The sequence below is a fragment of the Diceros bicornis genome, chromosome 2 (assembly GCF_020826845.1).
Source record: "Diceros bicornis minor isolate mBicDic1 chromosome 2, mDicBic1.mat.cur, whole genome shotgun sequence".
NCBI lineage: Eukaryota > Metazoa > Chordata > Mammalia > Perissodactyla > Rhinocerotidae > Diceros > Diceros bicornis.
This window is the reverse complement of record NC_080741.1, coordinates 81,361,826-81,387,772: the sequence shown is the minus strand read 5'-3', so window position 1 is coordinate 81,387,772 and position 25,947 is coordinate 81,361,826. Positions and strand designations below refer to the sequence as shown.

Genomic DNA, 25,947 nt, shown 5'->3' with positions numbered 1-25,947 from the left:
AGCCAGTCCATAGAGACTGGAAGAAGTCACTACTTCTCGGGATGTTCAGACTCCAACCCGAAGTCACTACTTCTCTGGATGTTCAGACACCAACCCAGGCTACAAGGATCGCCAAGAATCAGGGAAACGTGACACCACCAAAGCAACAAAATAAAGCTCTAGTAACTGACCCCAAAGAAATGGAGATCTACAGGTTGCCTGACAGGAGATTCAAAACAGTCATCTTCAAGAAGCTCAGTGAGCTACAAGAGGACACAGACAGACAACTGAACAGACACCTTCTGGAGCTAAAGAACACAATGACTGAACTGAAAAATTCAGTAGAGAGCTTCAGCATCAGACTTGAACAGGCAGAAGAAGGATCAGTGAAGTCAAGGACAGGTTATTTGAAATTATCTGGTCAGAGGAACAAAAGGAAAAAAGAATGAAGAAAGACTATAAGACTTCTGGGACACATAAAGAAAACCAATATAAAGTAATGGATGTTCCAGAAGGAGAAGAGAAAGAGAAAGGGACCGAAAGCGTACTTAAAGAAATAATAGCTGAAAACTTTGCAAATCTGGGGGAGAGAAATGGACGTCCCGGGTCATGAAGCCCAAAAGACCCCAAAGAAGTTGAACTTAAAAAGGGTCCACACCAAGACATGTTAATTAAATTGTCAAAAGTCAAAGACAAAGAGAGCATTTTGAAAACAGCAAGAGAAGCGTGATTAATCACATACAAGGGAACCCAGTAAGACGATCAGCATGTTTTTCAAGAGAAACCTTGAAGGTCAGGAGAGAGTAGGGTGATGTATTTAAGGTGCTAAAGGAAAAAACCTGCCAACCCAGGATACTATACCTGGCAAAGGAGAGAGAGCGACTTCCCCAGCGAAACAACAGCTGAGGGGGTTTGTCGCCACTAGACCTGCCTCACCAGAAGTGCTTCAAGTTGAAATGAAAGGATAGTAAACAGCAGCACAAAAGCATCTGAAAGTATAAATCTTACTGGTGAAGGTAAATATGTAGACAAACACAAAACAATGTAATACTGTAGTGGTGGTGCATAAATCACTTTTAATCCTGGTATAAAAGTTAAAAGACAAAAGTACTATAATGACAAAAACCTGTTTTTGTGGATGCACACTATAAAAGATGTGAGTTGTGACGTCAGTAACATAAGATGTGTGCCCATGACCAGATGCCTTCCCGGGTGAATTCTACCAGGCATTTAAAGAAGAACCAAATACCAGTGCTTCTTCAACTCTTCAGAAAAACAGAAGGAACACTTCTGCACTCATCTGTGAGGCCAGCCTTACCCTGACACCAAAGTCAGACAAAAAAGTAAAAAAAGTGCTATCGAGTAAGTGATCCAGCAGTCCCACTTCTGGGTTTATACCCCATGGAATTGGAATCAGCATCTCAAAGAGATATCTACACTCCCATGTTCATTGCAGCATTATTTGCAAGAGCCAAGATGTGGGAGCAACGTAAATGTGTATCAGTGTGACGAATGGATAAAGAAAAGGTGGTTATGCACACACAATGGAATATTATTTGGCCTTGAAAAAGAAGGAAATCGTGCCATTTGCAACAACTTGGATGAATCTGGAGGACATTATGCTGAGTGAAATAAGCCAGACATAGAAGGACAAATACTACATCATACCACTTACGTGAGCCATCTAAAATAGTCAAACTCTTAGAAGAAGAGAGTAGAATGGTTGCCAGGGGCTGAGGAAAGGGGAAATGGAGAGGTATTAGTCCAAGGGTACAGAGTCTCAGTTACTCAGGATGAGCAAGTCGTAGAGATCTGCTGTGCAGCAGAGTGCCTCTGGTTAATAATGCTTGGTTGTGTGCTTAAAACTTTGCTCAGAGGGTAAACCTGATGTTAAGTGTTCTTATGGCACACATGCACAAAATAATAAAAAGGGTGGACGACACTTTTGGGGGTGATGGATATGTTTATGGCGTAGATTGTGGTGATGGTTTCACAGAGGTATACTTATCTCCAAAGTCATCAAATTGTATTGTTAAATACGTACAGCTTTTGTATGTCAATTACACCTCGGTAATGTGGTTTGAAAGAGTAAGAGTGGGTGGAGAGGCGACTGTCTTGGTCTAGAAAGCTGCTGGAGGCCTGTGGACCAGGCAGCTGGGACACTTCTACAACCCATGTTAAGTGAGCAAAGCTGGCGTAGAATGATACAAAGTGTCGTTTTGACTGTGTAAACACATGGATAGAATACAAAGCCCAGAAGGAAACACCCACGAATATTACAGTGATTACCTCCAGGTGGTGGGATTACAGATGATTGTTACTCGTTTTTCTTAAGCTCGCCTGTATTTTTTTCACATAAGACACACAACAGAGGTGATTTCAGAATCTGAATTTGTGCCGGTCGCAGTGATTAGTTGCAGACGACGGAATCCACTCTTCCTGGTTTGAGGAGACGGGAGTTTATTTATGGGCGTTAGGACTGAGATTCCAGGACTACCAGGGGACCGAGCTTGGATGCCCCATGGCCAGGGACAACAGTAACAGTCACCTGGACAGTCACTAACCCCACCGAAGACTGTTGCCATGGAAACCCCCCTGCCTGTGATGCTCAGGCCCAGACACTGGAGCTCGCTGCTGTGGGAGAAGCAGACCTCTGTTCCCTGCCAGCCAGGAGCCGCATCCTCCACCACCTTGGGTCGCTCACTTCCACCTTTTAAATCTCGGGCAGGTGTCTGTCCAGAGGAGCTGAGGCCATTGGCAGAACCCTGGCTGCCAAGGAGTCGGAAATGTAGATTTCGACTCCCGTGAGACTCCCGTGCAGCCAAGCATCGAAGGAGGGGGTTGGCACACATGTTGAAGAGTCAGCCTGCAGGGTCCAGCAGAGAAGTGAAACGAGTGACAAAAATGATCACTTGTCCCGTTGACCTTCCGGAGGCCACGTGAAGGCTGAGTTATCCACTGGGTTATATGATAAGGACAGCAGGAGGCTCTCCCTTAGTCCAGGCAGCACCGGCTGTCGGAGTCCCTCCCCGCCTCAGTGCACACTGGCCTGACTGCCAGCTGCCAGCACTCCTCTGCCTGGGAACTCTCCTTATTGCTGGAGGCTCCTTGGCCGCCTGTGTGACAGGCTGAAGTGTGGAGACTTGCTGTCCCCCAGGAGCACCTTCAGCCGCACCCGTCCGGTGGGAGAGCTCTGAGGGGCGTGCTCTGCCCCGGCTGCCAGGCCTCCCTGGTGGACCGAGCCTGTTGGCCACAGTGGTGGGTGTCCAGAGCGGGGGCCCCCGCGGTGGTGGGCAGCTTGATAGTAGCTGTTACTAGCCGCCTTCTCTTCCTTCTCTCGCTTCCCGACCTTCCTGGCTTCACCTCCCAGCTAAACTCCTTGCTCCAGAATCCTCCTCTCCACGTCTGCGTCTGGCGTTGCGCAAGCTGAGGCGCCCGTGGCCTGAGCGTGCACACGTGTAAAGCCTCGTCTTGGCTCTGAAGACCTTCTGGGCACGGTCCCCTGGGCCGTGAGTTCACAGGTGTGAGGCTGCTTCTGTGACCTCGCATCTGTTCACTGCAGTCTGGGAAGTCATCCTCTTCCTGGTTCTCACCCTCGTGGGCAGGAAACCAGAGGGCCCCGGGACACTCTCAGCTGCCCGATGTCCCACCCCTGCTGCCGCCAGGACCACGTGTACGCACAGGTGTCATCCACCCGAAGGTTCTGCCCGGCCCCTCTCTGCCTCTTCTCCCCACATCAGTCAGGGCTCCTTCTGCCCTGGGACCGGCGACGATACTCCCTGGGATTCATGGGCATCCTCTGAATGTGCCATGCTTGGTTTAAGTGGGACTCTGCTGTGTGTTGCTGTTAGTGTGTGAGGTTGGAGTCAGCTTTGTCATGGGTTCACACAACAGACATTCCCCTGGAGCCTGCTCTGCTCGGTGCACGAGGACGCTGGCTCCGGGCCTGGGGATGCGTCATTTCCTATGGACATCAGCTACCCTCCTCACGCTGTAGGTGTGCCCTTTAGCAGTCGCCCAGCAGCCTAGTGGCAGGGAGCTCACGTTCTCGTATTACACTTTCAGGCAGGTGGTGAGAAAAGCGGCTTTACCATCAGCTACTCTGTGGCAGGCCTGTGCCTTGTCTCCTCACAGCATTCTTTGGGGGCTAATGGTTACTCTCATTCCCAAGCCACAGATGAGGAAACCGAGGCTCCTACAGGTTGAGTGACTTGAGGTCGCTTGGGCCTGGGGCTGGGGCTGGGGCTGGGACCGGGACCGGGAAGGTCTGACTCAGGGTCTGTGCTTGTTCCCTGACGTGTTGTGGCGCCTCAGACACGGGACACCCCAGAATGATGGGGCTCCTAGTTTGCTGCATTGCTGCACCTCAGCCATTTCACAAGGAGCTTCTGTGTTGTTTTGGCACTGGGGACCCTACAGTGAACCTAACAAAGCCTTTGTCCTCCTGGGGGTTTCCTCTTAACGAGGAAGAGAGAGACAGCAGACAGACATCAGTCAGACGGCGTCAGGTGGCCCTGAGGGAAGGCTGTCAGGCGGGTGATGGTAGACAGGCTTTGAGGAGGAGTCTGTCTATTGCTGGGTACCAAACGACCCCCACCCTTGGCAGCCCACAGCAGAAATGTTTATCGTGTTGGTCTCTGGGGGTCAGGAGCCCAGGAGCAGGGTGGCTGGGTCGTTCTGACTCAGGGCTCTCGTAAAGTCACGGTCAGGACGTCGGCTGGGGCCGCGTGGTCCCAGGGACTGGGAAATCTATCTGTCAGCTCACGTGTGTGGCTGGTGGCAGGAGGCATCAGGTCCTCTCCACGTGGGCCTCTCCACAGGGCCGCTCACAGGCAGGGCAGCTGGCTTCCCAGGGAAAGAGACGGAGATGGAGATGGAGACTGAGGTACACACGCGCGCACGTGCGCACACACGCATATGCAGAAGCACCCCTGCCTGCTTTCCTTCCGCATGGCTGCGATGAAATGGGAAACAAAACAAGGAACAAGCACCCTCTCCCCGCTGCTCCCGGGCTACTCTTCCTCACCGCCCGTGGCTTGCTTTCCTTCAGGCTGCCTGAGGATGGCCTTGGAGAGTCGTCCAGCTGACAGAGGGCTGTCTGCACCTTGTCCCTGTCCCCTGGGGCAAGGGGACAGCACAAGTTTCTGCCGGCCATTCCGGTCTTCCGTCACTTGCCAGCGCAGGGGGCAGTGTGGCGGGCGCCGATGCACGCTTGGAATTGCTGGATGGGGAGTCCACTGTCCTTTTAGAACAAGGGGTTTACGTTCAGGCAGCTGGAACTTACATTGCTGGGAACTACCTGCTCTGGGTCTTACTTGCTGCTGGCGAGAGTGCGGGGGAGATTGGGCGCTGCCGGGGGATGCCAGGTGGTCCCCCTGGGACAATGGGCCTGGGTGTTCGAGGAGCGAAGTGGGGCTTTCTCCCCTTTTGTAAAAATAATAATCCATCACTTCGTTGAATAATTGCTCATTTTTTCCGTTTTAAAATTGTGACATGCACACAGGAGACACACACACGATATATATGCATACGTGTGTGTGTGTGTATACAGTTTAAAGATTCACATTGCAGACATCCGTATTCACCACCCAAGTCAGTAAGTGGGACATTTTCAGCAGCCCGGAAGCACTCGTGTCCCTCCTGACAACAGCCCCTCTCCCCGGGGTGTCCGGTGCCCTGACTTTTGTGACGGTCACGTCTTTCCTCGGCCTTACAGTCTCACTCCCCGGTGGGCACCTCTTGGCTGAGGCCCTGCGTTTTGCCCGTTTTTCTCCCTTCATGTGGATTGTGATGCGTGCCCTCTTTGGGGACTGGCTGCTGGGGGCGGCCAGAGGGCCTGCGTTCCCGTGGCTGTTTAGTGTCCCTTGTGTGGATGGGCCACATTCATCTGTTGGCCGGTTGAGACACACTGGGCCCATTTGAGCTCAGGGCTCCGGGAGCGCACCGCCCCGGGCCGTGTCCCCCACTTCCCTGGCGTTTACAAGAAGGAGCAGAACTTCTGGGTCAGAAGGTGCCCTTACCTTCCTGAGCAGTGCGGCTGTCCCTTCTACAGGGGAGCACTTGTGTGTGCCAGGTCCTGTGTTGAGCTGAGGGAGGGCAGCGTTCCCCCAGGCATCTCAGCTGCAGACTGGCCTGTGCTGTGGGGGGGTCAGGCTGCTTGGAGAGGATGAACGGGGAGGGAGGCCTGGCCGAGTGTGTGGAGGGCGGTCAGAGAGACGGTTGCTGAGAGTGACCAATGGTCAGACGTTAAGCACATGGAGCGTTCCAGGCAGGAGTGTGTGCAGAGGCTTTGAGTCGGGGGTGACCCGTCAGCTTAGCTGCCACAAGAAAGTGCCAGAGACTGGGCGGCATGAGCAACAGAAGTTCCTTTTCCCACAGTTCTGGAGGCTGCAAGTCCCAGGTCAACGTCTGGCAGGGTGGGTTCCTGGTGGGACCCCTCTTCCTGGCTGGCGCTTTCTCCCCTCGTCCTCACATGGCAGAGAGAGAGCTCTCGTGTCTCTTTCTCTTGTGAGGGCACTAGTCCTGCCGAGTCAGGGCCCCACCCTTATGGCCTCATTTTGCCTGTAGCATCTCCTCACAGGCCCCGTCACCAGATACAGCCACCCTGGGCGTTAGGGCTTCAACATATGAATTTGGGGGCCACAACCATTCAGTCTGTAACGGGGTTTAAGGGGAATTTGAAGAACCAGAGTGTGCATGGACCAAGGGGTGAGGTGGTGTCTTAGTTATCGGTCGTTGTGTAAGAAACCACCCCTAAACTTAGTGGTTTAAAATGAGAATCATCACTTATTTACTCAAGATTTCAGTTTGGGCAGGGCCCGGGGGGACAGCTCCTCTCTGCTCTATGTGACGTCAGCTGAGGCCTTGCTCACAATGGCTGGCACGTTGGTGCTGGCTGACAGCTGGGAACTGAGCTGTGCTTGTGGCCGGGGCCTTGGTCCTTCTGCCCGTGGCTCCGTGGCCTTCCTGAGCCTGGCAGGAGTGTCATTCCTGTCATTGTAGAAGTCCAGGAACAGCTACTGGCTGTTCATATCACAGACCTCTTCTTTTGTGGTTTTTTTCCGAATACAAATGATGGATATTTAAGGCATACAACATGTTTTGGTATAGAGATACATAGTGAAATGGTTGCTACAATAAAGCTGATGAACAAGTCCATCTCTTTACATAAGTGTCTTTTTTTCCCGTGGTGCAAGCACCTGAGATCTCTTCTTAGCAAATTTCCAGTATATGAAGCTGCATTAACTCCAGTCATTGTGCTGCATGTTGGCTCTCTGGACTTATTTCTCCTCTCTCATGGCAGCGTGTGCCCTTTGAACGCCCTCCCCCCATCTCCCCCCCACCTGGCCCTTGCTGTCCACACAGACCTCGTCTTCTCTCGGCCACGTGCTGCAGGAACCGCGCCCCCTTTTGTGTTGGGCATCACCTCCTAGGCTATATGGCTCCTTGTCCTTGAAGTGCATATTGGCCGGCTCTTGCCCCAAGCCAGCACAACCTCAGATGGTCAGACACGGGGCGGGAGCACATCAAAGCCTAGAAAGTCAAGGCCAGCTGGAAGAAAAGAGAAAAGTGGACCGATCAACCTGCTCAACGGAGAACCTTCCCTTGTCCCCCCTTTCGCAGCAAACCCTCCTGAAATTAGTGGGCAGAGGGGCTGCATTTGATGACTCAGAAAGGTGATGTGGATTTCATCATCTTGGCGCACTAAGGTATTGATGGACGCCAGGAGCTGGTGGTCTTTGCTAAATGTGAAGGAAATGAACCCTGAGAGTCCCTCCTGTGCCCCACCCCTTACCCCAGGGCTCCCTGCTTGCTGAGGTTATTTTTCTTTAGACGCAAGTGATCCTAGCCGCCACCTTTCTGGCTGGCTGTTGCAGCCTCCCGGGGCAGCAGGTAACTGTTTTTGCCAGAGAAGCCTGTTTGTGAATTCGTTTGCACTCTTTTCCCCGAGGTGAGCCATTTGCAAGATCCGATGTATGCGTTTTCCACAAGTGAAACTGTTACCGATCCGGAAGTGGGTTCGCTCACCCGTCGCACAGCAAGCCGATCTCGGACTCGGGGTGTAGTGGAAGAAAGTAGGAATTGTATTGCCAAGTGCTGAGCAAGGAGAACGGGCAGCCAAGGCTGTAATCCCAAACTCCCTGAAAAGCTACACGCAAGGGTTTTTATTTGGGGTTTTAGGTGGGGGAGGGGGAGCATCCACGTGGCCTTGGGGGTGAAGTTTTAAGAGTCCTCTGCAGGCACGACTGTCTTTCATATTTCATCATGGGTCGCCTGTGCAAATTCGAGAGGATTCTATGTGTCACAGGCGGTGGGTTTTTAGTCTGTGACATCTAAAGTTTGCAGTCAGTCATTGTAGCTTATGTCTTCCTGCTGTATTGAACCTCTTGTTAATAGATGATGTCCTTCTTTGTCTCCTGTAAACTTTTGATTTAAAGTCTATTTCGCCTCATATTAATATAGGAACCCCAGTTTTCTTTTGGTTACTATTTGCGTGGACTATCTTTTTCTACTGTTTTTGTGCTCAATTTTTTTGTGTCGTTGGGTCTAAAGTCAGTCTCTTGTAGACAGCAAATAGTTGGAGAATGTTTTTCTATCCGTTCTGCCAATCTGTCTTCTGATTGGAGAGTCGAATGCATTTACATTTAAAGTAATGTCTGGGCCGACCCCACGGCTTAGCGGTTAACTGCGCGCACTCCGCTGCTGGCGGCCCGGGTTGGGATCACAGGCGCACCGACGCACTGCTTCTCCGGCCATGCAGAGGCCGCGTCCCGCATACAGCAACTAGAAGGATGTGCAACTATGACATACAACTGTCTAGTGGGGCTTTGGGGAAAAAAAAGGAGGAGGTTTGGCAATAGATGTTAGCTCAGAGCCGGTCCTCCTCAGCAAAAAGAGGAGGATTAGCACGGATGTTATAAATAAATAAATAAAGCAAGTGGTGTTAATTTCCTACCTATGGATGTGTTATGAAACTTCTTTAAAAAAATAAATCAAGTAATTTCTGACAAGGAGGGACTTACTTCTGTCATTTTGCTGTTTGTGTTCTATACGCCTTATAGCTTTTTTGGTCATTCCCGCATGACTGTCTTCTCTTACGTTTACTTGACTTTGGGTAGTGGCACATTTCAATTACCTTCTCATTTTTTTGTGTGTACCTTCTATAGCTTTTTTCTTTGTGGTTACATTGGGATTATACTTAACATCCTCAAGTTACAGCACTCTAGTGTCAATTCACACCAGCTTAACTTCAGTAACGTACAGAAACTCGGCTCGTCTACAGCTCGGTCTCCACCCCACTTCCGTTATTAATGTCACGAAGTTACGCCTTTAGGCATTGTGTGTCCAAAAACGTATACTAACAATTGGGTTTTTTGATACTTTAGTCTCTTAATGTAGAAAACAGAAAGGGGAGCTACACACCAAAGTTCCAATAGCCCTAGCTTTTGTAATCGTCCATGTGCTTGCTTTGACCAGAGATCTTCATTTCTTCATAAGACGTTGAGTTACTGTCCCCTGTCCTTTGGTTTGAACCTGAAGGACTCCCGTCATCGGAGGGCAGGTCTAGTGGCAAGAACTCTCTCGGCTTTGATTTATATGGGAGTGTCTTAATTTCTCCCTCATTTTTGAAAGACAGTTTTTCCAGATACAGGATTCTCGTTTGGATTCTTTTTTCCTTCAGCACTTTGAATACAGCACCCCGTGCCATCTGGCCTCCAAGGTTTCTGATGAGAAACCTGCTCATGATCTTCCTGGGGAAGAGACGATGAAAGCTCTCTCCCTCTCAGCTTTATAAATGCTGATGATGTCCCTTCTCGAGTCTTATGCAGCAAAACGCTTTCCTATAGTATTCTAGTATCAGTTAAGATGTAGGATCATTTTGAGACTAATCAGAGTTTAAGGAAAAGGAATTGAATATTTTAAGTGCAGACGTTATGAGGTCTTTAAAAGCCAAAAATTATTAGTTTTTTAATTTAGAAATGAAAAGGCCACTGAAGCATCCTACAGATTTTCATTTCTAATAAAGTAAATATCACTCTCTAATGTCCCACATAAGAAAAAGGACCCCAAGGAGCTTTTTATTAAAGGGTCAAGGGGTCTTGAGACCAGACACTGAGAAAACCACTGTGGGTCATCCCCTGCCATGACTGGCCCATTTCTTGCTCTGACCTCATAAGGAGCCACCGTGATGGATTTTACAAATCCCTATATGAGTGTCTGGCCGGGCTTAGGTTTTTGGTTCTTATAGCCAAGGAAGCACGTTGGTGGTGACCTGTAGCGCTTGGACTGTGGTTACCTTGTTTTCTTTATCGTTAGTACAGTTAGTATCGTGAGTATCGTTGGTACAGTTAGTATAGTTAGCATATTTAGCATAGTTAGCATATTTAGTATAGTTAGTATTATCAGCACAGTAAGCATAGGTGGCATTGTTAGTATCATTAGTTAGCATACTACAGTTTTGTTTGTTAGCATAGTTAGCATTGTCAGTGTAGTTAGCAGATGACCATGCTTGCGGACCGTGCGGCCACCGCTGCTGTTGACGTGCCGCCCCATATTAACAGCTATGAGTTTATTAACAGCTATGAGTTCATTGAGACGGTGGGTGAGGGGGGCTTCGGCACGGTGTGGTTAGCCCGCCACAGCCCGACCTGGACAGAGGTGGCCGTTAAAGTCATTGAAAAGAAGCAACAGATCCCCTCCAGAATCAAGAAACTTGGCCGTGAAGTGCAGATTATGAAGGCTGTGACTCATCCAAATATCGTTCAGTTGTTGGAGGTGATTGACACCGAAGAGTTGTTACTCCTCGTTATGGAGTATGTTCCTGGAGGAAACATGTATGGTTATATAGAAACCCACCGCCACGGCTGCCTGACAGAGGAAGAGCCCCGAGTGATGTTCCGGCAGTTGGTTTCTGCCGTCCACTACTGCCACCGGAAAGGCATTGTCCACCGGGACCTGAAGCCGGAGAACATTCTTCTGGATGAGGACCTGAACGTAAAACTGGCAGACTTCGGTCTGAGCACTGTGTTCCTGGGCCGCAAGCTGGGGTCCATCTGCGGTACCGTGTCTTACGCTGCCCCGGAGATCTTGCTGCGCCGAAAGTACCACGGCCCACCAGTCGACGTCTGGAGCCTTGGTGTCGTGCTCTATGTTATGCTCACAGGTTGCCTGCCTTTCCCAGGAGAGGAGGTTGCAACACTGAGGTGGCAGGTACGCACAGGGCGAATCCAGTTCCCTTATCTAGCCTTAACACCTGACTGTGTTCAACTGTTGCACAAAATGATGACCATCACCCCCAGCCAGAGAATAACTTTAGAAGATCTCATGAACGACCCGTGGGTCAACACGGGCCAGGAGGACCTCAGGCCTTACAGGGAGCTTCCTGGTGATTACAGGGACCCCTGGGTGATAGAGGAAATGATGAACATGGGCTTTAAGTGGGGCAAGATCCGACATTCATTAAAAAGAAGGCAGTTTGATGAGGTAATGGCCACGTACCTAATATTAAGGGCTCAGAAACCCGAGGGAGAGTTCATCACTGTAAGGTCCTGCCTCCCACCTGTCCCCAACACCCAGCGTTCTCTCCAGATCCTGGAGGTGCAGCCAGAGGTCTCTGCGCCCACCGGAACCGGCAGTCAGAGTGCGCCGGTGCTGCCCACCTGGTTCCGCAGGGCAGATGAGCGGCCTGAAGAGAAAGAGGAGTCAGGGCTGAAGGCCACAGAACCTGCCAGTCCCCTCCCCAGCCTGGAGTCGAGGACCGCCACCCCCAGCCCAGCACCCCAGCGTGGCCCTGGGGCCTTGCCCTCCACCCACTGCACCGGCAACCGTAGTGGAGCCCCGGGGAACACCAAGTGCCCCCACGGCGGGTGCGGCAGTGGAGACTGCGCCGACGCTGGGCAGCCTGATGGGGCGACCCCAGCTTCTCCCTCTGGCCCCAGCCAGGACCAACAGGGGGCCGCTGGGAGACTCCTAGACTTTATAAGTGGGTTCTGTTTTTGCCTGCCCAGCGAGAAGCATGGCAAACGCAACAGAGTGAGGCCACCGTGATGTCGGGCAGGGTTCAGATCACAGACTGTGGGGAGGTCAAGCCGCAGTCCTGCAGTTGCAATGGAGAGCAAGATGCTGAGCTCCAGGGAGGCTGGCAGCGTGGCGTGAGAGGTTGGCCAGAGGGTGGAGGCGTTCAGCTGTGAGTGGGAGCAGGGCAAGCAGTCCAGGCCATCTGTGCACGGACGTGCGGGAGAGAGGGTTTGGTCCGCTGGACGACGGAGGGGTGAAAACTGTTGCGGCGTTCTCTTCCCAGGGTTCAAATGGCAACAGTATCTGGCACCTCCGTGGCCTTCAGTGGCCTTCAGAAGCATCGTATCCAGAACGCATGGTGAACCTAGAGGACAGCCTGGAGGCGCCTGGGGGACACAAGGAGAGGCCTCTCTAGCTACACGTCTGCCAGACCGGACTCTTCTTCCGGGGGCACTTCTTCCCTCCCCTGTCCTCTCCGTCTCTTCTTCCATGTTTGTGGGGTGGAGGGACGGTTCTTGTAAACTACTTGGTTTTCCAAGTGTTACAATAGATTTGAAGCTCCAGAAAGATGTGTCACAGAGACGCTGTTTTGCATCCTCCCTGCACAGGATGGGGCTGTGCGTGCTGCAGTGTGAGAAGTGGGCAGTGATGTAGTACTTGGAGTTAGTCAGAACAACTAAATGGGAAAGTGACTTAGAATTACGATGGTAACTCTCAAGAGCAACGAACGTGGTTCTGAAGGGAAGAGGCTGTGAGCCATATTGCAGGGCAGAAAGGCAGAAACTGGGCACTGACGTTACCTAACATCCTCAGAAGGACCAAGGGAAACTTCTGATCCTGTGGCCTTGATTAACTACAACCAAGAGGTCCGTGATAGCATAACCAAGTCCGGTGAGCCAGCCTGTGTGGGGCGTCAGAGAAGTGGCATGGGTGTGGGCCCCCAGAGCGGCTTCAGGGTCCCTTACAAGTGCAGCTGAGTTTTCTGACTACAATGCAGGAGTTGGGCTTTTCCACTGTGAGGATTTCTTCTGTTTATGACAGTGGCACAGAGCAGTCCCTCTAAGAGTCCTGACCGAGGTATGGGCTGTTCAGCCAGCTCAAGGTTCCAGGGGAGCTCCAGGGGCAGCCAGACATCCTGGGGGGTCCAGAGGGAGGGTTCCTCTATCAGGGAGCCTCTGCGTGGGCTCCTAAGAAGCGTGAGGAATGTCCAGGAGGCCCCTGGCTGCTTCTCGCGAGGCTGGGTTGCAGTGCGTGCAGAGTCTGTCAATGTGCTCACAAGACCGCCCAGGGGCAGTCCCAGCATCTGAAGGAAAATCAGAGAAGATTTTCCTTCTCCCTCTGAGAGCAGGGCCAGGGGAAGTAGAAAGAGGGCTGGGGACGGGCTGGGAGTCTTGTCACTCCCCCTTCACGTCCCCCGTTTTGGTTTTCTTGACACTAAACAGCCCGATGTGTGGTCAACCAGTGTCGCTCTCCTTGAAATCGGTGCATGGCTCTCATTCCCTTCAGGCCAAGTCCCAGTTCCTTAGTGGGCTTTCGGGACCCTCTGTGACCTGTCCCCCTGCGGACCTTTTCACTACCACCCCCTCCTTGTGCTTTACTCACACTGAATCGTTCAGTCTCCCACAGACACTCTGCCCATGAGGTTTACTCTCTGGGAAGCCCTCATGCCGGGCACTTGGCCAAACTCCCTCGCGCTCCCCGAGCTGAATCAGACACAGCTCCCGCCGGAAGAGCACGGTCCAGCTGGGAGACAGGACACGGACCTAACTATAGTGCAGTCACCTGTTCACAGGTAGAAAGGAAGGACATGCACAGCACAGCACACGCTCACCTGCGGCTGGTGGTATCAGGACAGCGTCTTTGAGGGAGGTGCCGTCTAGCGGGGCCCTGATGCATGGCTCTGACCACAAGAAATGGGGAGGAGGCATTCGAGACCAGAGAAAGCTGGAGGGTTAGGCACATAGAAGACAAAGGTGGGGGGCGAGGCTGGGGAGTGGGGGCTTGGACCAGCACCCTTTGTTCTAGGACCACTTCCTACTGGTGCATTTTGCATTTTAAGTATCCTCCAGCTCACAGCCTGGACAGCAGTCAGCTCCGATAGTAGAACCCTCTGCTAACGAGACTTTCTCCTCCTCTTCTGTGAGCTTTGGGCCCTGGCTGGCTGGGCCAGCGGCGGCCTGTGATCTCCCGTGTTAGTCCACACTCAGTTCCGCGGGAAGGGCTTTGGGTTTGGTTCTAAGGAGCAGGGGAGTGACATGATCGACTTCCATTGGAGAAGACGCTTCTGGCTGCTCCTGCACAGTGCGCTCTGGGAGGGAGAGACCCTCAGAGTTGGTAATGGAGTCCCCCCAGCAACGTGCCAGCAAATCTAATGAGAAGCAACCACCGGCCCATGATTTTCAGCTGGTTCCTGAATTATGAATTACTTAATGCAATTCGTCTGATGGACCATTTTTCCTAAAACTTGAACTCAGCTGGCAGGGCGTGGCTGGGTGGTGGGAGGGACCATTAAAGGGGTGTGGCAGAGAGGTCCAGGCGGCTCGCAGTAGCAGTGTCCACTTCTCAGAGCAGCCGAACAGCTGACTTTTAGCTGGGCATGTGGCCACCCAAGACTACAGAGCTCCCAGCCTCCTCTGCAGCCAGGCTGGGAGTGTAGCCGAGCTCTCCCTCCAGGCCGGGAAGGGAGCAATTTGTGCGGCTTCTAGGATGCTTCCTAGGAGAGAGAAGCAGGCCCCTCTTTCTGCTTCTCCCTCTGTCCTGCTGCTGGGAGCACGAGCTCTGAGGCTGGAGCTCCGTCCTGACCCACGTGGATGAGGGCAACTGCCCTGGGGTGACAGGGCAGCAGGGAGAGGAGCCTCCTGGAGCAGCCCTGCCAGGCCGGCCCCAGACCGTCTGCCTCCAGACTGAGCGTGCGGGCGAGGCCACCTTCTCTTGGCCACCCTCCTGAGGGTGCCCTTTGTTACAGCGGCTGAACCTGATCCCGACCAGGACAGCAGTCTTTTCGCAACTTTCTGCGGGGTTCCCTTGGGTCAGGCTGCTCCCAGGGCCACAGCTCTCTGAAACTTTCAGCCCTCCTTTCCGTGGGGTGACAGCCAAGCTCAGCTCCAACCCACTCCCCTCTCCGGGCGCTTCTCTGGAAATCTCACACGTGAAGGTCGATGCCCCCGGGTAGACGAGTCTGGAGCTGGTATCTCCCAGGGCGTCCTCTCGTTCTGTCCTCCCACACCGTGCAACCCCCCACGCTCTCCCAGAGATGCACCTTCTTTTGAAATAGGCTGGGCTGACTCTTTCCTGGTTAATATCTCTGGAGTCTGGTTAAATAACTCAGGGAACAGGCCATCTCACGCATGGTGTAACTTGATTATTGCTAGAAAGAAGAGTTTGGAACTGACAAGTTCCCTGCTACGCTGACAAGTTTAAAAGCTGAATTTGAAAAAGCAATTTCCAGTCACAGTGTGAGGGCAGAGACAGATATTTAGGACTTCGAAGGGGTCTGGTCTTGTCCGTGTAATTTCTGATATGCCATCCGGTGGAGCCTCCTAAGTTTCCAGGGCCCATGACCAAAACCTAGCTGCAGACTAGTGCAACAGGGACACCACTGCTCCTGTGGTGGTGCCCGCAAGTGTGTGACACGGGAGGCGGGACTCAGCACGAGGAGCTCTGAAGACAAACTTCTACTGCAGAGATAAAGGGGCAACCCAGAAATCACAAGGGGAGAAAGAAAGACAGGGCAGTGGGAGGGACCTGTAGATTAAAAGCTCATTTCACCCAATTGTAGTGTGTGAACATTACTTGGATCCTGATTCTTCAAACAGTAACGGTGAAAAAAATCACGACCTCTATGAGACAGTTGGAAATTTGAACTCTGACTGGATGTTTTATGACTGAGGAATTGCTGTTAATGTTTTAGATGTGATAATAGTATTGGGGGTACAGCGTTTATATAGATGGGTCCTTATCTTTTAGAGAGACACGCTGAAATGCAGATGAAATGATAGGATGTCTGGGATTGTGTCAGAATTACAGGGGCGGGTGAGGTTGGCTGAAGTAGGAGCAGGACTGGCCGTGGATTGTGGTCACGGGACTGGATGGTCACGGGGCTTCGTTATTTATACTCTTCTGTCTGCCGTTGGGAATGTTGGAGATTCTCCACTGAAAAATTTTTAAAAAGCATTTGTTACAAAAGATGGTGGATAGTCTCTAATATGACAACATCCCACTAGGAAAAAGTTATTTGCTTTTGAAATTCTCTCTCAACCCTTATCCACTCCAAGAGAATGGCCCAGGCCGGGTCGGTCGTGTCTTCGATATTGTCTGGGGCTCGGTCATCTCCCAGTTGAACGGTGAGAGCAGGCCCTGGGCTCTGAGCCTCTGGCGGGAAACAGTGTCTACTTGTAACTTGATGGCATCCCTTTGTTTCATTCTAGTTATTTTTTGGCTACTTCTGTTTTGGCAACTGACGCTGGTTTTTTTTATTTACAGAAGTGACAAAGCTTTCTTCTTAAGTAAATATATGTAAACATCTTGATTTAAGGACAAATAGGAAATAGTATGGGTGGTACTTAGATATTGTAAGATTTTTTTAGGGTAGTAGGACATGACATAAGTTTGGGAGGCACTGATACAAGTCACAGGCAACATTTTCTTACCTCATTTTATCCATCAGATAGATAAGCGTCTCACACACGTCTGGGGTCCCTTCCATCCCTGAGGGGCTCTGTGTCCAGGGCAAGACAGTCTGCTCAGGCCATCACCGCTGTCTCCCTGAATTTCACATAAAGCACTTGACACCCAGAGAAGGGGGCCCAATGGGAGGGAGTGGAAACAGACCACACAGAGAAGGTGGGGAGGCCCACGTGCCCCCGGGCTGGATCCCAGACACCATCCATTACCAGGTACATAGGCAACTGAAATGGGGGAGGGGGACAAGTTTAAGGGTAACATGAAGGGGAAAATCTTAAATGGGAAACTGTTTTCTCCATCACTTTGTTTCCCATTGGTTCTTTTCTGCTGGGGAAATTTCCTGACTGCTTTAAATTACAGGTGTCAGCAAGCTGTGTCCACCCAGATTATGTTGTTAGGCCTGTTTGTATGTTTGCTTTTTTGTTTGTGTAATTAAACTTTTTTTTTTTTTTTTTTAGATAATTGTAGATTCACATGCAGTTGTAAGAAATAATAGAGAGGGATCCCATGCACACTTTTCCCAGTTTCCCCCGGTGGTACATCTTGCAAAACCAGAGGACAGTGTTGCAGCCAGGACACTGACGTTGATAGAGTCAAGATACAGAACATTCCCATCCCCACAAGGATTCTCATGTTGTCTTTTTATAGCCACATCGCCCCGCACCCCACCCGGCCCAGCCCTCACCCCTGGCAATCACTCACCTGCTCTCCATTTCTATAATTTTGCCATTTCAAGAATGTTAGATGAATGGAATCATATAGTATGTAACCTTTGGGGATTGGCTTTTTTCACTCAGCACATTTCCCTGGAGAGTCATCTGAGTGGTTGCGCGTATCAGTTTGTTCCTTTATTGCCAAGTCGTATCCCATGGTTTAACCATCTCCCATGGAAGGACCTCTATGCTGTTTCCCCTTTTGGGTTATTATGAAGAAAGCTGCTATGAACATTTTATGTACAGGTTTCTGAACGTAAACTTTCATGTATCTGGGATAAATGTCCAAGAGTGTGTATGTGTGTTTTTAATGAATTAATTGCATTCAGCTACAATCAGGATGTTTCACCTACGAATCCATGTTACTGATTTCTCCTCAGTCATCAGACAATCTGGAAAGATGGGGCCATAGGACTCATGATCCTAATGGGCCGGAGTGCCTCAGTCCCTAATACCGTGCCCAGTCCCTTTGACTTATTTACCTGCTGGGCAAGGCTCCTGATTTGCCAATTTTAGTGGGCAGAATTGGAGCACGATGAGATATCATTTAAAAAACACACACACACACACACACATTTTTGTTTGTGTATGCATACAGTTTCTCTGGAAGTATACTCAAGCAGAAAACACAGTTGTCTGTGGGGAAGGGCACTGGGTGACGGGGCAGTAAGAGGGAATCACTTTTACTATGAGCCCTTCTGAGCCTCCTTAAACTATCTGGATTAACTACTCAAAATTTCCTCATAGATACCCCCTCTGGGGCTGCTTTTTCCATGTAACTGTTCTCTTTCTTTGGAGAAGAGAACCCGTGGGAATGTCCCCTCCCAGAGCTCCTGGTTCCACACAGGGAAGACCCCCCTCCCGGTTCTGAGATCTCTAGAGATTCCCCCTAACGCACACATTCCCTGATCTGGGGCCCTCCGGGTTTGAGGATGACCCTAAAACACCGCTCATCACCATCCAAAACCAGATGACCCCTGAGGGGCAGGCTCAGACCCATGTGGGTCTCTCTGAAGCCCAGTCAGGTGTCTCTGTCCAGCCCAGGGACCACCTCCTCCAAGAAGCCTTCCTCAGCCTGATGGAAATTCAGCCTCCCCCTCCTTGTCAGGCAGTGGCATCAATGTGTGCCTTCCTGATTACAATTCAGTGGACGCTTCCTGAACCCTTTACACAAGCGGGCCTGTGCGCCCTCACCCCGCCCTTTCCTGACCTCCCGCTAGGCCGGGCCCTCCCTTCCACAGATGAACATTCTAACGGCACTGTGCACGTGGTGCTCACTGAACCCACCCCTCATGCTTTGTGACAGAGACAACTACACAGCGTAGAGCACAACGTGTCATTGAGTTCAAGCACCACGTGTAGCTTTCTGCTTGCAGATGAATTCAGTGATGCTGACTGTTCTCTCTGTTTTGGGGCGGCGGGGGTAGTAGAGCGTGCTCTGGCAGTGTTGGGGCCCTGAAGGTGCACTTGGGGTAACCTCCCTACGGCTTCTGGCAGACAGTGGGTGCAGCACAGGGAACACGGGCTTTGGGATCAGAGATCTTGGCTGAGTGATCATCGGCCAACTCAACCTCTGTTTCCTCCTGGAGAAATGGGGGTCAGAGCACCTCCCTGGAAGATGTGAGGAGGTTGAGGGGGAGGAAGCAGCCACAGGGCCCTCGGGGCTTCAGCAGGTCGCTTCCCCTTGCTGAACCCAGGCTCCCTCTTCCGGAAAGCACGGGCCAGCACTCCGCATCCCAGCTTTCCCAGGTGCCTGTCCCTCTGCGTGTTGATGGTCGGCCTCTCAGACTGAGCTCACGGTCGCGGGAGCCTGGTGTCCTCTGTGCTGGGCCCTGGCTTCGCTCAACCGCCAGAGGCGCCCAGCACGGCCGAATGAATGACCTCGGGGGTGCTGGGAGGTTCCACATTACTGCTGGAGAGTTTGAAACCACAGGGTAGAACGTGGAGGCCAGAAGACCGCGTAGTCAAGGGGTGCCCCCGCAGGCTCGCGCGTGTTGAGGCTTTCCCTACGCGGGCATGTGCCCCATGCCTCTTCCCCACCTAACGTGGCTGGGGCACACGCCCCCCCCCCATGCTCCCTGTGTCCCAGGGTGCCAGTCCGATCTCACTGATACCAGCTCAAGACAAGGTTGACATGAGGGAAGCCATGTCGTAGAAAAGAAAAACTCTACTGTAACTTTGAAGGACCTCTGACAGACTAACCCAGCTGGACATGCACCCTCCAGGGGATCTAACTGCTCTGTAGATTTTACGATCCCTTCTTGTGCATGTACCTCCCAGCTGTGATAAGATGATAACTTTGTCTTTTTGAGTTCCTTAGGAATGTGATGACCCCCAAACGGAGAATCTATGCTGATAGCCATCATCAGCGAAAACTGAAAGATCTGGCGTGGCACTCCCAGTCTGTAACACTAGAAGGTCAACGTTCCTAACCCCCTCCCCAACAACCCAATGGTCTATATAACTGCTGTAAGACTTTGGGCCCCTTAAGATGGTTCTTTTCGACGTGAGTCGGCCATCTTCTCTCTTGCTAGCAAGCTGTAATAAAAAAGTCCATTTTCTCCTACCACCTTGCTTCTTGACCATTGGCACGTCTTGCGGCGAGCAGAAGGCCCCACGTTGGGCGGTAACAGTTTGGCACCCCAGATGGGACATTAAGTCCTGCTCGTGGCCAGCCGACCTCGGACGGGCGGCCTGTTGGGTAAGTCCCTAGCGGCCGCCGACGCTCTCTGTCTTGGGGGATCTGCGCTACCTGCTCTCCCGTGCCGACGCCGGCTGCCTCCTAACGCTGATGTGGTAGGAAGAGAAATGGCTACATCTGGTGGGTCGATGGGCTCCCATCTGGAGTAGGGTGAGTCACCTCGGGGGTCCACGACCGAGAACTTCCCTTCCCCTCCATCTGGTGTCTCCTCTTTGAGAAGGGGGACCATCTGGTAAATAGGGTGCCCTGCCAGAGTGGGAAGAAGAATGGGACTTCACCCAGAATCTAGGAACCAGTGTCTAGTTTGTCTGTGTCTGTCTGTGTCTGTAAAGAGCTCCAAGATCAGACGTCTTTTGCATTTGGGTGAGTGACCTTGTTAAAATGCACCTGTGCCTAAAATTGTCTAATATCTTGCCAGGATTGTGGGTTAGAGCCCCCACTGGTGAGATTTGGTTGCTGGGTTCAAGTCCCAAGGCTAGGATTGTGGGAGACGATGTAAAGGTGACAGCCGCTGGGGCACTCAAAAGGATCGGGTTCGAGTCCCGAACTCTGGGGTAGGGTTCCAGGATACCCTGGGTTAGAGTCCCAGAGATTGGATTTCTATATCTGTTCATGTTTGTCTGTGTTTGACTGTGTTATTTGTTAAAATTGGCTGCTTGGGGACTGAGTTTGTCGGTGACTGTAACAAACTGCCTTTTAGACTAATCTTATGAGGGTCTTGTGACCCTGAAGAAAAGAGGCACTGTTCCCTCTGGTCCTTCGGGACGTTCCCAGGTGACTGGGGACTTTACAGAGGTGTCGGGGTGTCTGCCCATGATGTGCAGGGGCCTCACAGGGACGCCTGCTGAAGAACATATCTTACTGGGCCCTCACTGTTCGTGGTGAGGCAGTCGGCAGTGGCAGCTCGTCCGGGGCTTAAATGAGCTGCACTGTGTGGGTGCCAGGACACTTAAGGGAAAGAGCCAACCCCTTGATGATTCTTGGGGGAGCTGCTCGCCCTGGCTCACTATCAGACCTTGTTTGTTACGGCCACCTTGAGAAAAGCCCCCCAAAAAGGGAGATAACTGTAAACAGCTGGTAAGGTAACCCGGGGTAATTTAAAATTACAGTGGCCATTTTGGGTTCTTTTTGAGCCGCAGGAGGAAGCAGCAGCCTGTCGCCTTGTAGCCCTTTGCAGGTGCAGTTGGGGGGAGACGTGGGGTGCAGGGTTTCCTCTGGCTCCTCCAGGAAGCCCTCCAATACTGAGGCGAGTTGGAAGAGCATCCAGCCCGGCTGCCTTCTGCTGGCTCACGGACTCAGCCTGCAGGACAGAGGCAGTTCACGGGCTGGGAGCTCGACGGGGGAGGCGACAGGACCTGAGGGAAACTGGAGAATCGGGCTCTGAAGTCAAAAGCAAACATTTACCATGTGGAAGCTTTACCACAGGAGTGGGTTTAATTCAGCCAGCGCCCGCCCCCCCCTCCCCCCCCAGTTTGCAACTCTGCACCCCATTCGTTTGGCCTTCTCTGACCCTGTCACTGCAGTTCTGTGCCCTAGTCAAGAGTGTTTTTCCGGAGACACCCCACTTGTGGGCCCTGTTCATCCACAGACCCCGAGACCACCTCTCTCGCCTCCTTCCTTCTGCTGGGGGTCTTAGACCCGTAGGCCTGGGTCGTGTGTTCTCACCTGGGGGCTGTATTTGGTGTTCTTTCTGGCAGTTAGAGGGTGGGGCAGAGGTGCCAGCAGCCTACAGTGCCCAGGACGGTCTCACTGGGAAGGACCGTCCTGCGCGAGTGCCCCAGGGGACGAGCACGGGTTGACAACCGTGTGTCCCAGATGAGGCCTGGGGGTTCACCTAGCAGACAGGTGATGACTACTGGTGACTCTTCTGTGAGCCAGGCGCATTCCAGGCCCTGGGGCCCGTGACCGTGAGCAAGCAGGCGAGGCCCTGCTGTCGTGGAGCTTGACTGTGGGAGTGAAGATGAAATGAGCGGCTGCGTTTTGCGTGGTGCTAAGTCTGTGAGGACGTGAATAGCATGCTGGGATAACGGCTGTAGGAGATGGACTGCGTGTTTGGATAGGGTGGGCGGGAGAAGCTTCTTTGGAGCTGAACTGGGGCCTGAGCAGGGAGCGGCGACAGGGAACAGCAAGTGCAGAGGCCCCGAGGAGGGCTGAGCTCCTTGGAAGAGCACAAATAAGGGGTGACTGGTGAGGGGAGCGGGGTCAGGAGGGGAGGTTAGAGAGGACGACGGGGGCGGGACCCTGTGAGACCCTTGGGCTGTGGTCAGGAGACAGGAAGGGGTTGCCGGGGTCAGGAGTGGGCGGCGTTAGCTGGGACGGGTTCTCTGGGCCCTGCTCTTCTCTCCGCACCTTTGGTTCCCGCGTGCCTGAGGGGCCTTGCTCAGCTCCCATCACCAGGCCGCAGGGGGGTGGGGGAAGTGTGTGTTGACTCGAGTTGGCCTGGTTCCCCGGGCTGTTTTCTCCCTGCTCCCCTTGTGGGTCCCCTCTCTGCCTGGGTCCCTGCAGCCCCTACCTCTGCCCAGGGTGGCTGGACCCTGCAGGTGGGTGGAGGGTGGGCTGCGTCTCTGCTGCCGCCATCCACCCCGCTCTTTGCACAGCTCTCACTCCTCCTTCCTTCACTGTGGCTTTTGGGCCTGTCCCTCCCGAGTCCTTGGGTTCCCCCCTCCCCTGCCCAGCTCCTGCTCCTGAGGGCGCTGTGAAGAGTGGGGACCGGCTCCCTCCGAAGCAGTGCCTCCCGGAGCGCCGGACACCTGTGTGTGTCAGCGGGCCTTGTGCGGGACATTGGGAGCGGGAAGGGTTGACCCTTTCAGAATTCACCGTCAGTCCCTTAGAGTTCCTCAAAATGAAAGTTTATTTCTGGTGCCAATATGTTGTTTACATTTTTTCTTTTTAAAGAAAATGTGGTAAAATATGCCTATGAAATTGACCACCTAAACCATTTTTAAGCGTGTACAGTTCAGTGGCATCCAGTACATTCCCGTTGTTGTAGCCGTCACCACCACCTGTCTCCAGAGCTTTTCCATCTTTCTGACCTGAAGCTCTGTCCCCAGGAGACACCAGCTCCCCTCGCCCGGGCCCCGCCCCCTTCCTTTCCCTGACAGCTTTTCCTGTCTGCCTGTCTCCTGAGAGAGCAGGCAGGTGGGCTGGAACCTCTGCAGGCCACAGTGTCCCCACGGACTCGAGTAGCGCTGTTTTGATTAGTGTTGGTTCTTATGGTTACCTCACATGTTCGGCAAATGATCTGGGCGTTCTGTTGACACTAGTGATGTCAGGTTTCCTTTTTTGTTTTTTTTTGTGAGGAAGATCAGCCCTGAGCTAACATCCGTGCTAATCCTCCTCTTTTTGCTGAGAAAGACCGGCTCTGAGCTAACATCTATTGCCAATCCTCCTCCTTTTTTTTCCCCCCAAAGCCCCAGTAAATAGTCGTATGTCATAGTTGCACATCCTTCTAGTTGCTGTATGTGGGACGTGGACTCATCGTGGCCTCATCATGGCCGGAGAAGCGGTGCGTCGGTGCGCACCCGGGATCCGAACCCGGGCCGCCAGTAGCGGAGCGCGCGCACTTAACCGCTAAGCCGCGGGGCCGACCCCAGGTTTCCTTTTAAACTACTTTTTCATAAAGGAGAATCAATTTAAAAGAAAAACTATGTGAAAGGATACAAGGGTTACCTGGATGTGACTGGACCCGGGAGGGCAGCATAGGGAGGGGGCCAGGAGGTGAGGAAGGGCTGGCGGAGGTGCGGGTGTCCTGCAGCTGCCCTGGCGGCCAAAGATGCCCGTCCAGAAGCAGGGGCTTCGAGTGGTGCAGGGGAGCGTGTGGCAGAGGGACCCAAAATATCAGAACTAGTTTTCCCGCTAATCCCTTTACATATTATTCCCCACTTAATCCTGAAAACAAACCCTAACCCTAACCCTTTCTGGTAGGAATGACTATGCCCTGCACAGAGGGGGAGCCGGAGACAGGAGCCTCACGGCAGTGAGTGGCAGAGCCACGTTCAAACCGGGTCACTGGCTAGAGCCAGCTCAGTCCTGGGGGCGTGCCGGGAAATGTGCCAGCACCTCTCAGCCAGGGGTTGGTTTACCCAGGCCCTTCACTGGGATTTTAGACAAGTCAATGACACTTTAAAAAGCAGTGTTAGGGGTACATGTGGGGTAGTGGGGTGACTGAGAGGAGGTCCGAGCCACCTTTGCTGGTGGGAGGCCTCAGGCCTTGTCTTGAACAGCCCGTGTGCATTGTCCAGACCAGGAGTCCGGAGCCAGGCTGGACGGGGGTGTTTTTCTGGGAGTGTAACCTTGGATAGGTCATTTAACGTCCGTGTAGAGGTTTCCTCGTGTATCAAATGGGGATTTTAATAGGATTGTTGGGAGGCAAGTGAAATATTTGTGATGTATTTTGCTCTGTGCCCAACACGTAATATATGAAAGGCTTTTTTTCTCTTTTTTTCTTTTCAAAAAACTATAGTACCAGTAGAGTGAATGAAATAGGCAGCAAGCCTTCAAGAATTCAGTCAGGGGATTTCATTTGTCTAGACTCCTCTGACTGCCTGTGACAGGAAACTCAAAGCGGAATAGTTTAAATAAAACAAAGGAATGTTTTAGCTGTTTTTTTTTGTTTTTTTTGGTGAGGAAGATCAGCCCTGAGCTACCATCTGATGCCAATCCTCCTCTTTTTCTGAGGAAGACTGGCCCTGAGCTAACATCTGTGTCCATCTTCCTCTACTCGGTGTCGGTCGCCACCACAGCATGGCTCGAGAAGCAGTGCGTCGGTGCGCGCCCGGGATCCAAACCGACGAACCCCGGGCCACCGCAGCAGAGCGTGTGCACTTAACTGCTTGCGCCACCGGGCCGGCCCCAGTGTTTGAGCTCTTGAAACTGAAAGCCCTGGCAGGCTTTGTGCCCTGCTCCTGTGTTGCAGGGGCGCATACAACGTCAGCAGGACCTGGTTTCTCAGTCGCAGTCTGGGCTTTGGCTCGGTCCTCCCCTGTGGTGGCAAGATGACAGTTCCAGCCCTGCAGCCCCCAGGGTCAAGTCTGTGGGGCACGTGCTCGGGTCTGAACGCCCCTCTGGCGGGGGTCACACGTGGCTGATTGGCGGGGGGCACACGTGGCTGATTGGCCGGGCCCCAGTCATCTGCCTTCTGGTGTCCCAGGAGCCTGAGTGCTCCGGAGCCTCCTGGGCTGAGAGAGGAGAGGAGGCGGCACCCGCAGAAAAGTGGGGTGCTGTTGCTGAAAGAGGTGGATGGAGGCTAAGCAGCCAGACCCCACACAGGTCCTGCGGGAGTGACACCCACGTGTGCGTCTGCCTTCCTGGCCTGTTCACTGAGCTGTTTCGAGGTGTGTGTCGGGGGATATAACCCGGGCTCGTCTACAGTGGTGGATCCGTGTCACTGTAAATTTGTCCACACCCGCAGAGTGTACAACCCCAACGTGAAGCCTCGTGTAAACCATGGACTCTGGGTGATGACGCGGTGTCACCATAGCTTCTTCAGTTGTAACGTGCACCACCCTGCGGGGATGTTGATAGTGGGGGAGGCTGTGCGTGTCTAGGGGCAGAGCGGGTATGGGAAATCTCTCTACTTTCCCCTCAACTTTGCTGTGAACCTAAAACTGCTCTAAAAAACAAAATATTAAATTAATTTCACCTGTTACTTTTCAAAAATAAGGCAGGTAGAAGATTTTAAGTGTGATTCGAGTCATGTTTCTGTTGGACAGGGCCGCTTTAGGGCCTGTATCGGTATTTAACGTAGCCCTGCACCGCGGTGGGCACGGAATACGAGGTGCCGTGTTTCCAGCCAGGCTCGGGAGGCTGCCAGGCCATCGCAGTGGCCGCCCGTGGAAGGGCTGGGGGACGCGG

At 52.6% G+C, this 25,947-nt stretch overlaps 2 protein-coding genes across 3 annotated transcripts in view; both read left to right on the top strand.

Annotated features, from left to right (window-relative positions):
• The window catches only part of LOC131419049 (nuclear pore membrane glycoprotein 210-like), a 68,883-nt gene that overhangs the window by 3,942 nt on the left and 38,994 nt on the right, over positions 1-25,947 (top strand). The window lies entirely within an intron of this gene.
• On the top strand, positions 10,486-12,027 carry LOC131421246 (serine/threonine-protein kinase MARK2-like). Its single transcript, XM_058567928.1, has one exon. The coding sequence runs from the start codon at positions 10,486-10,488 to the stop codon at positions 12,025-12,027; it is 1,542 nt and encodes a 513-aa protein (XP_058423911.1).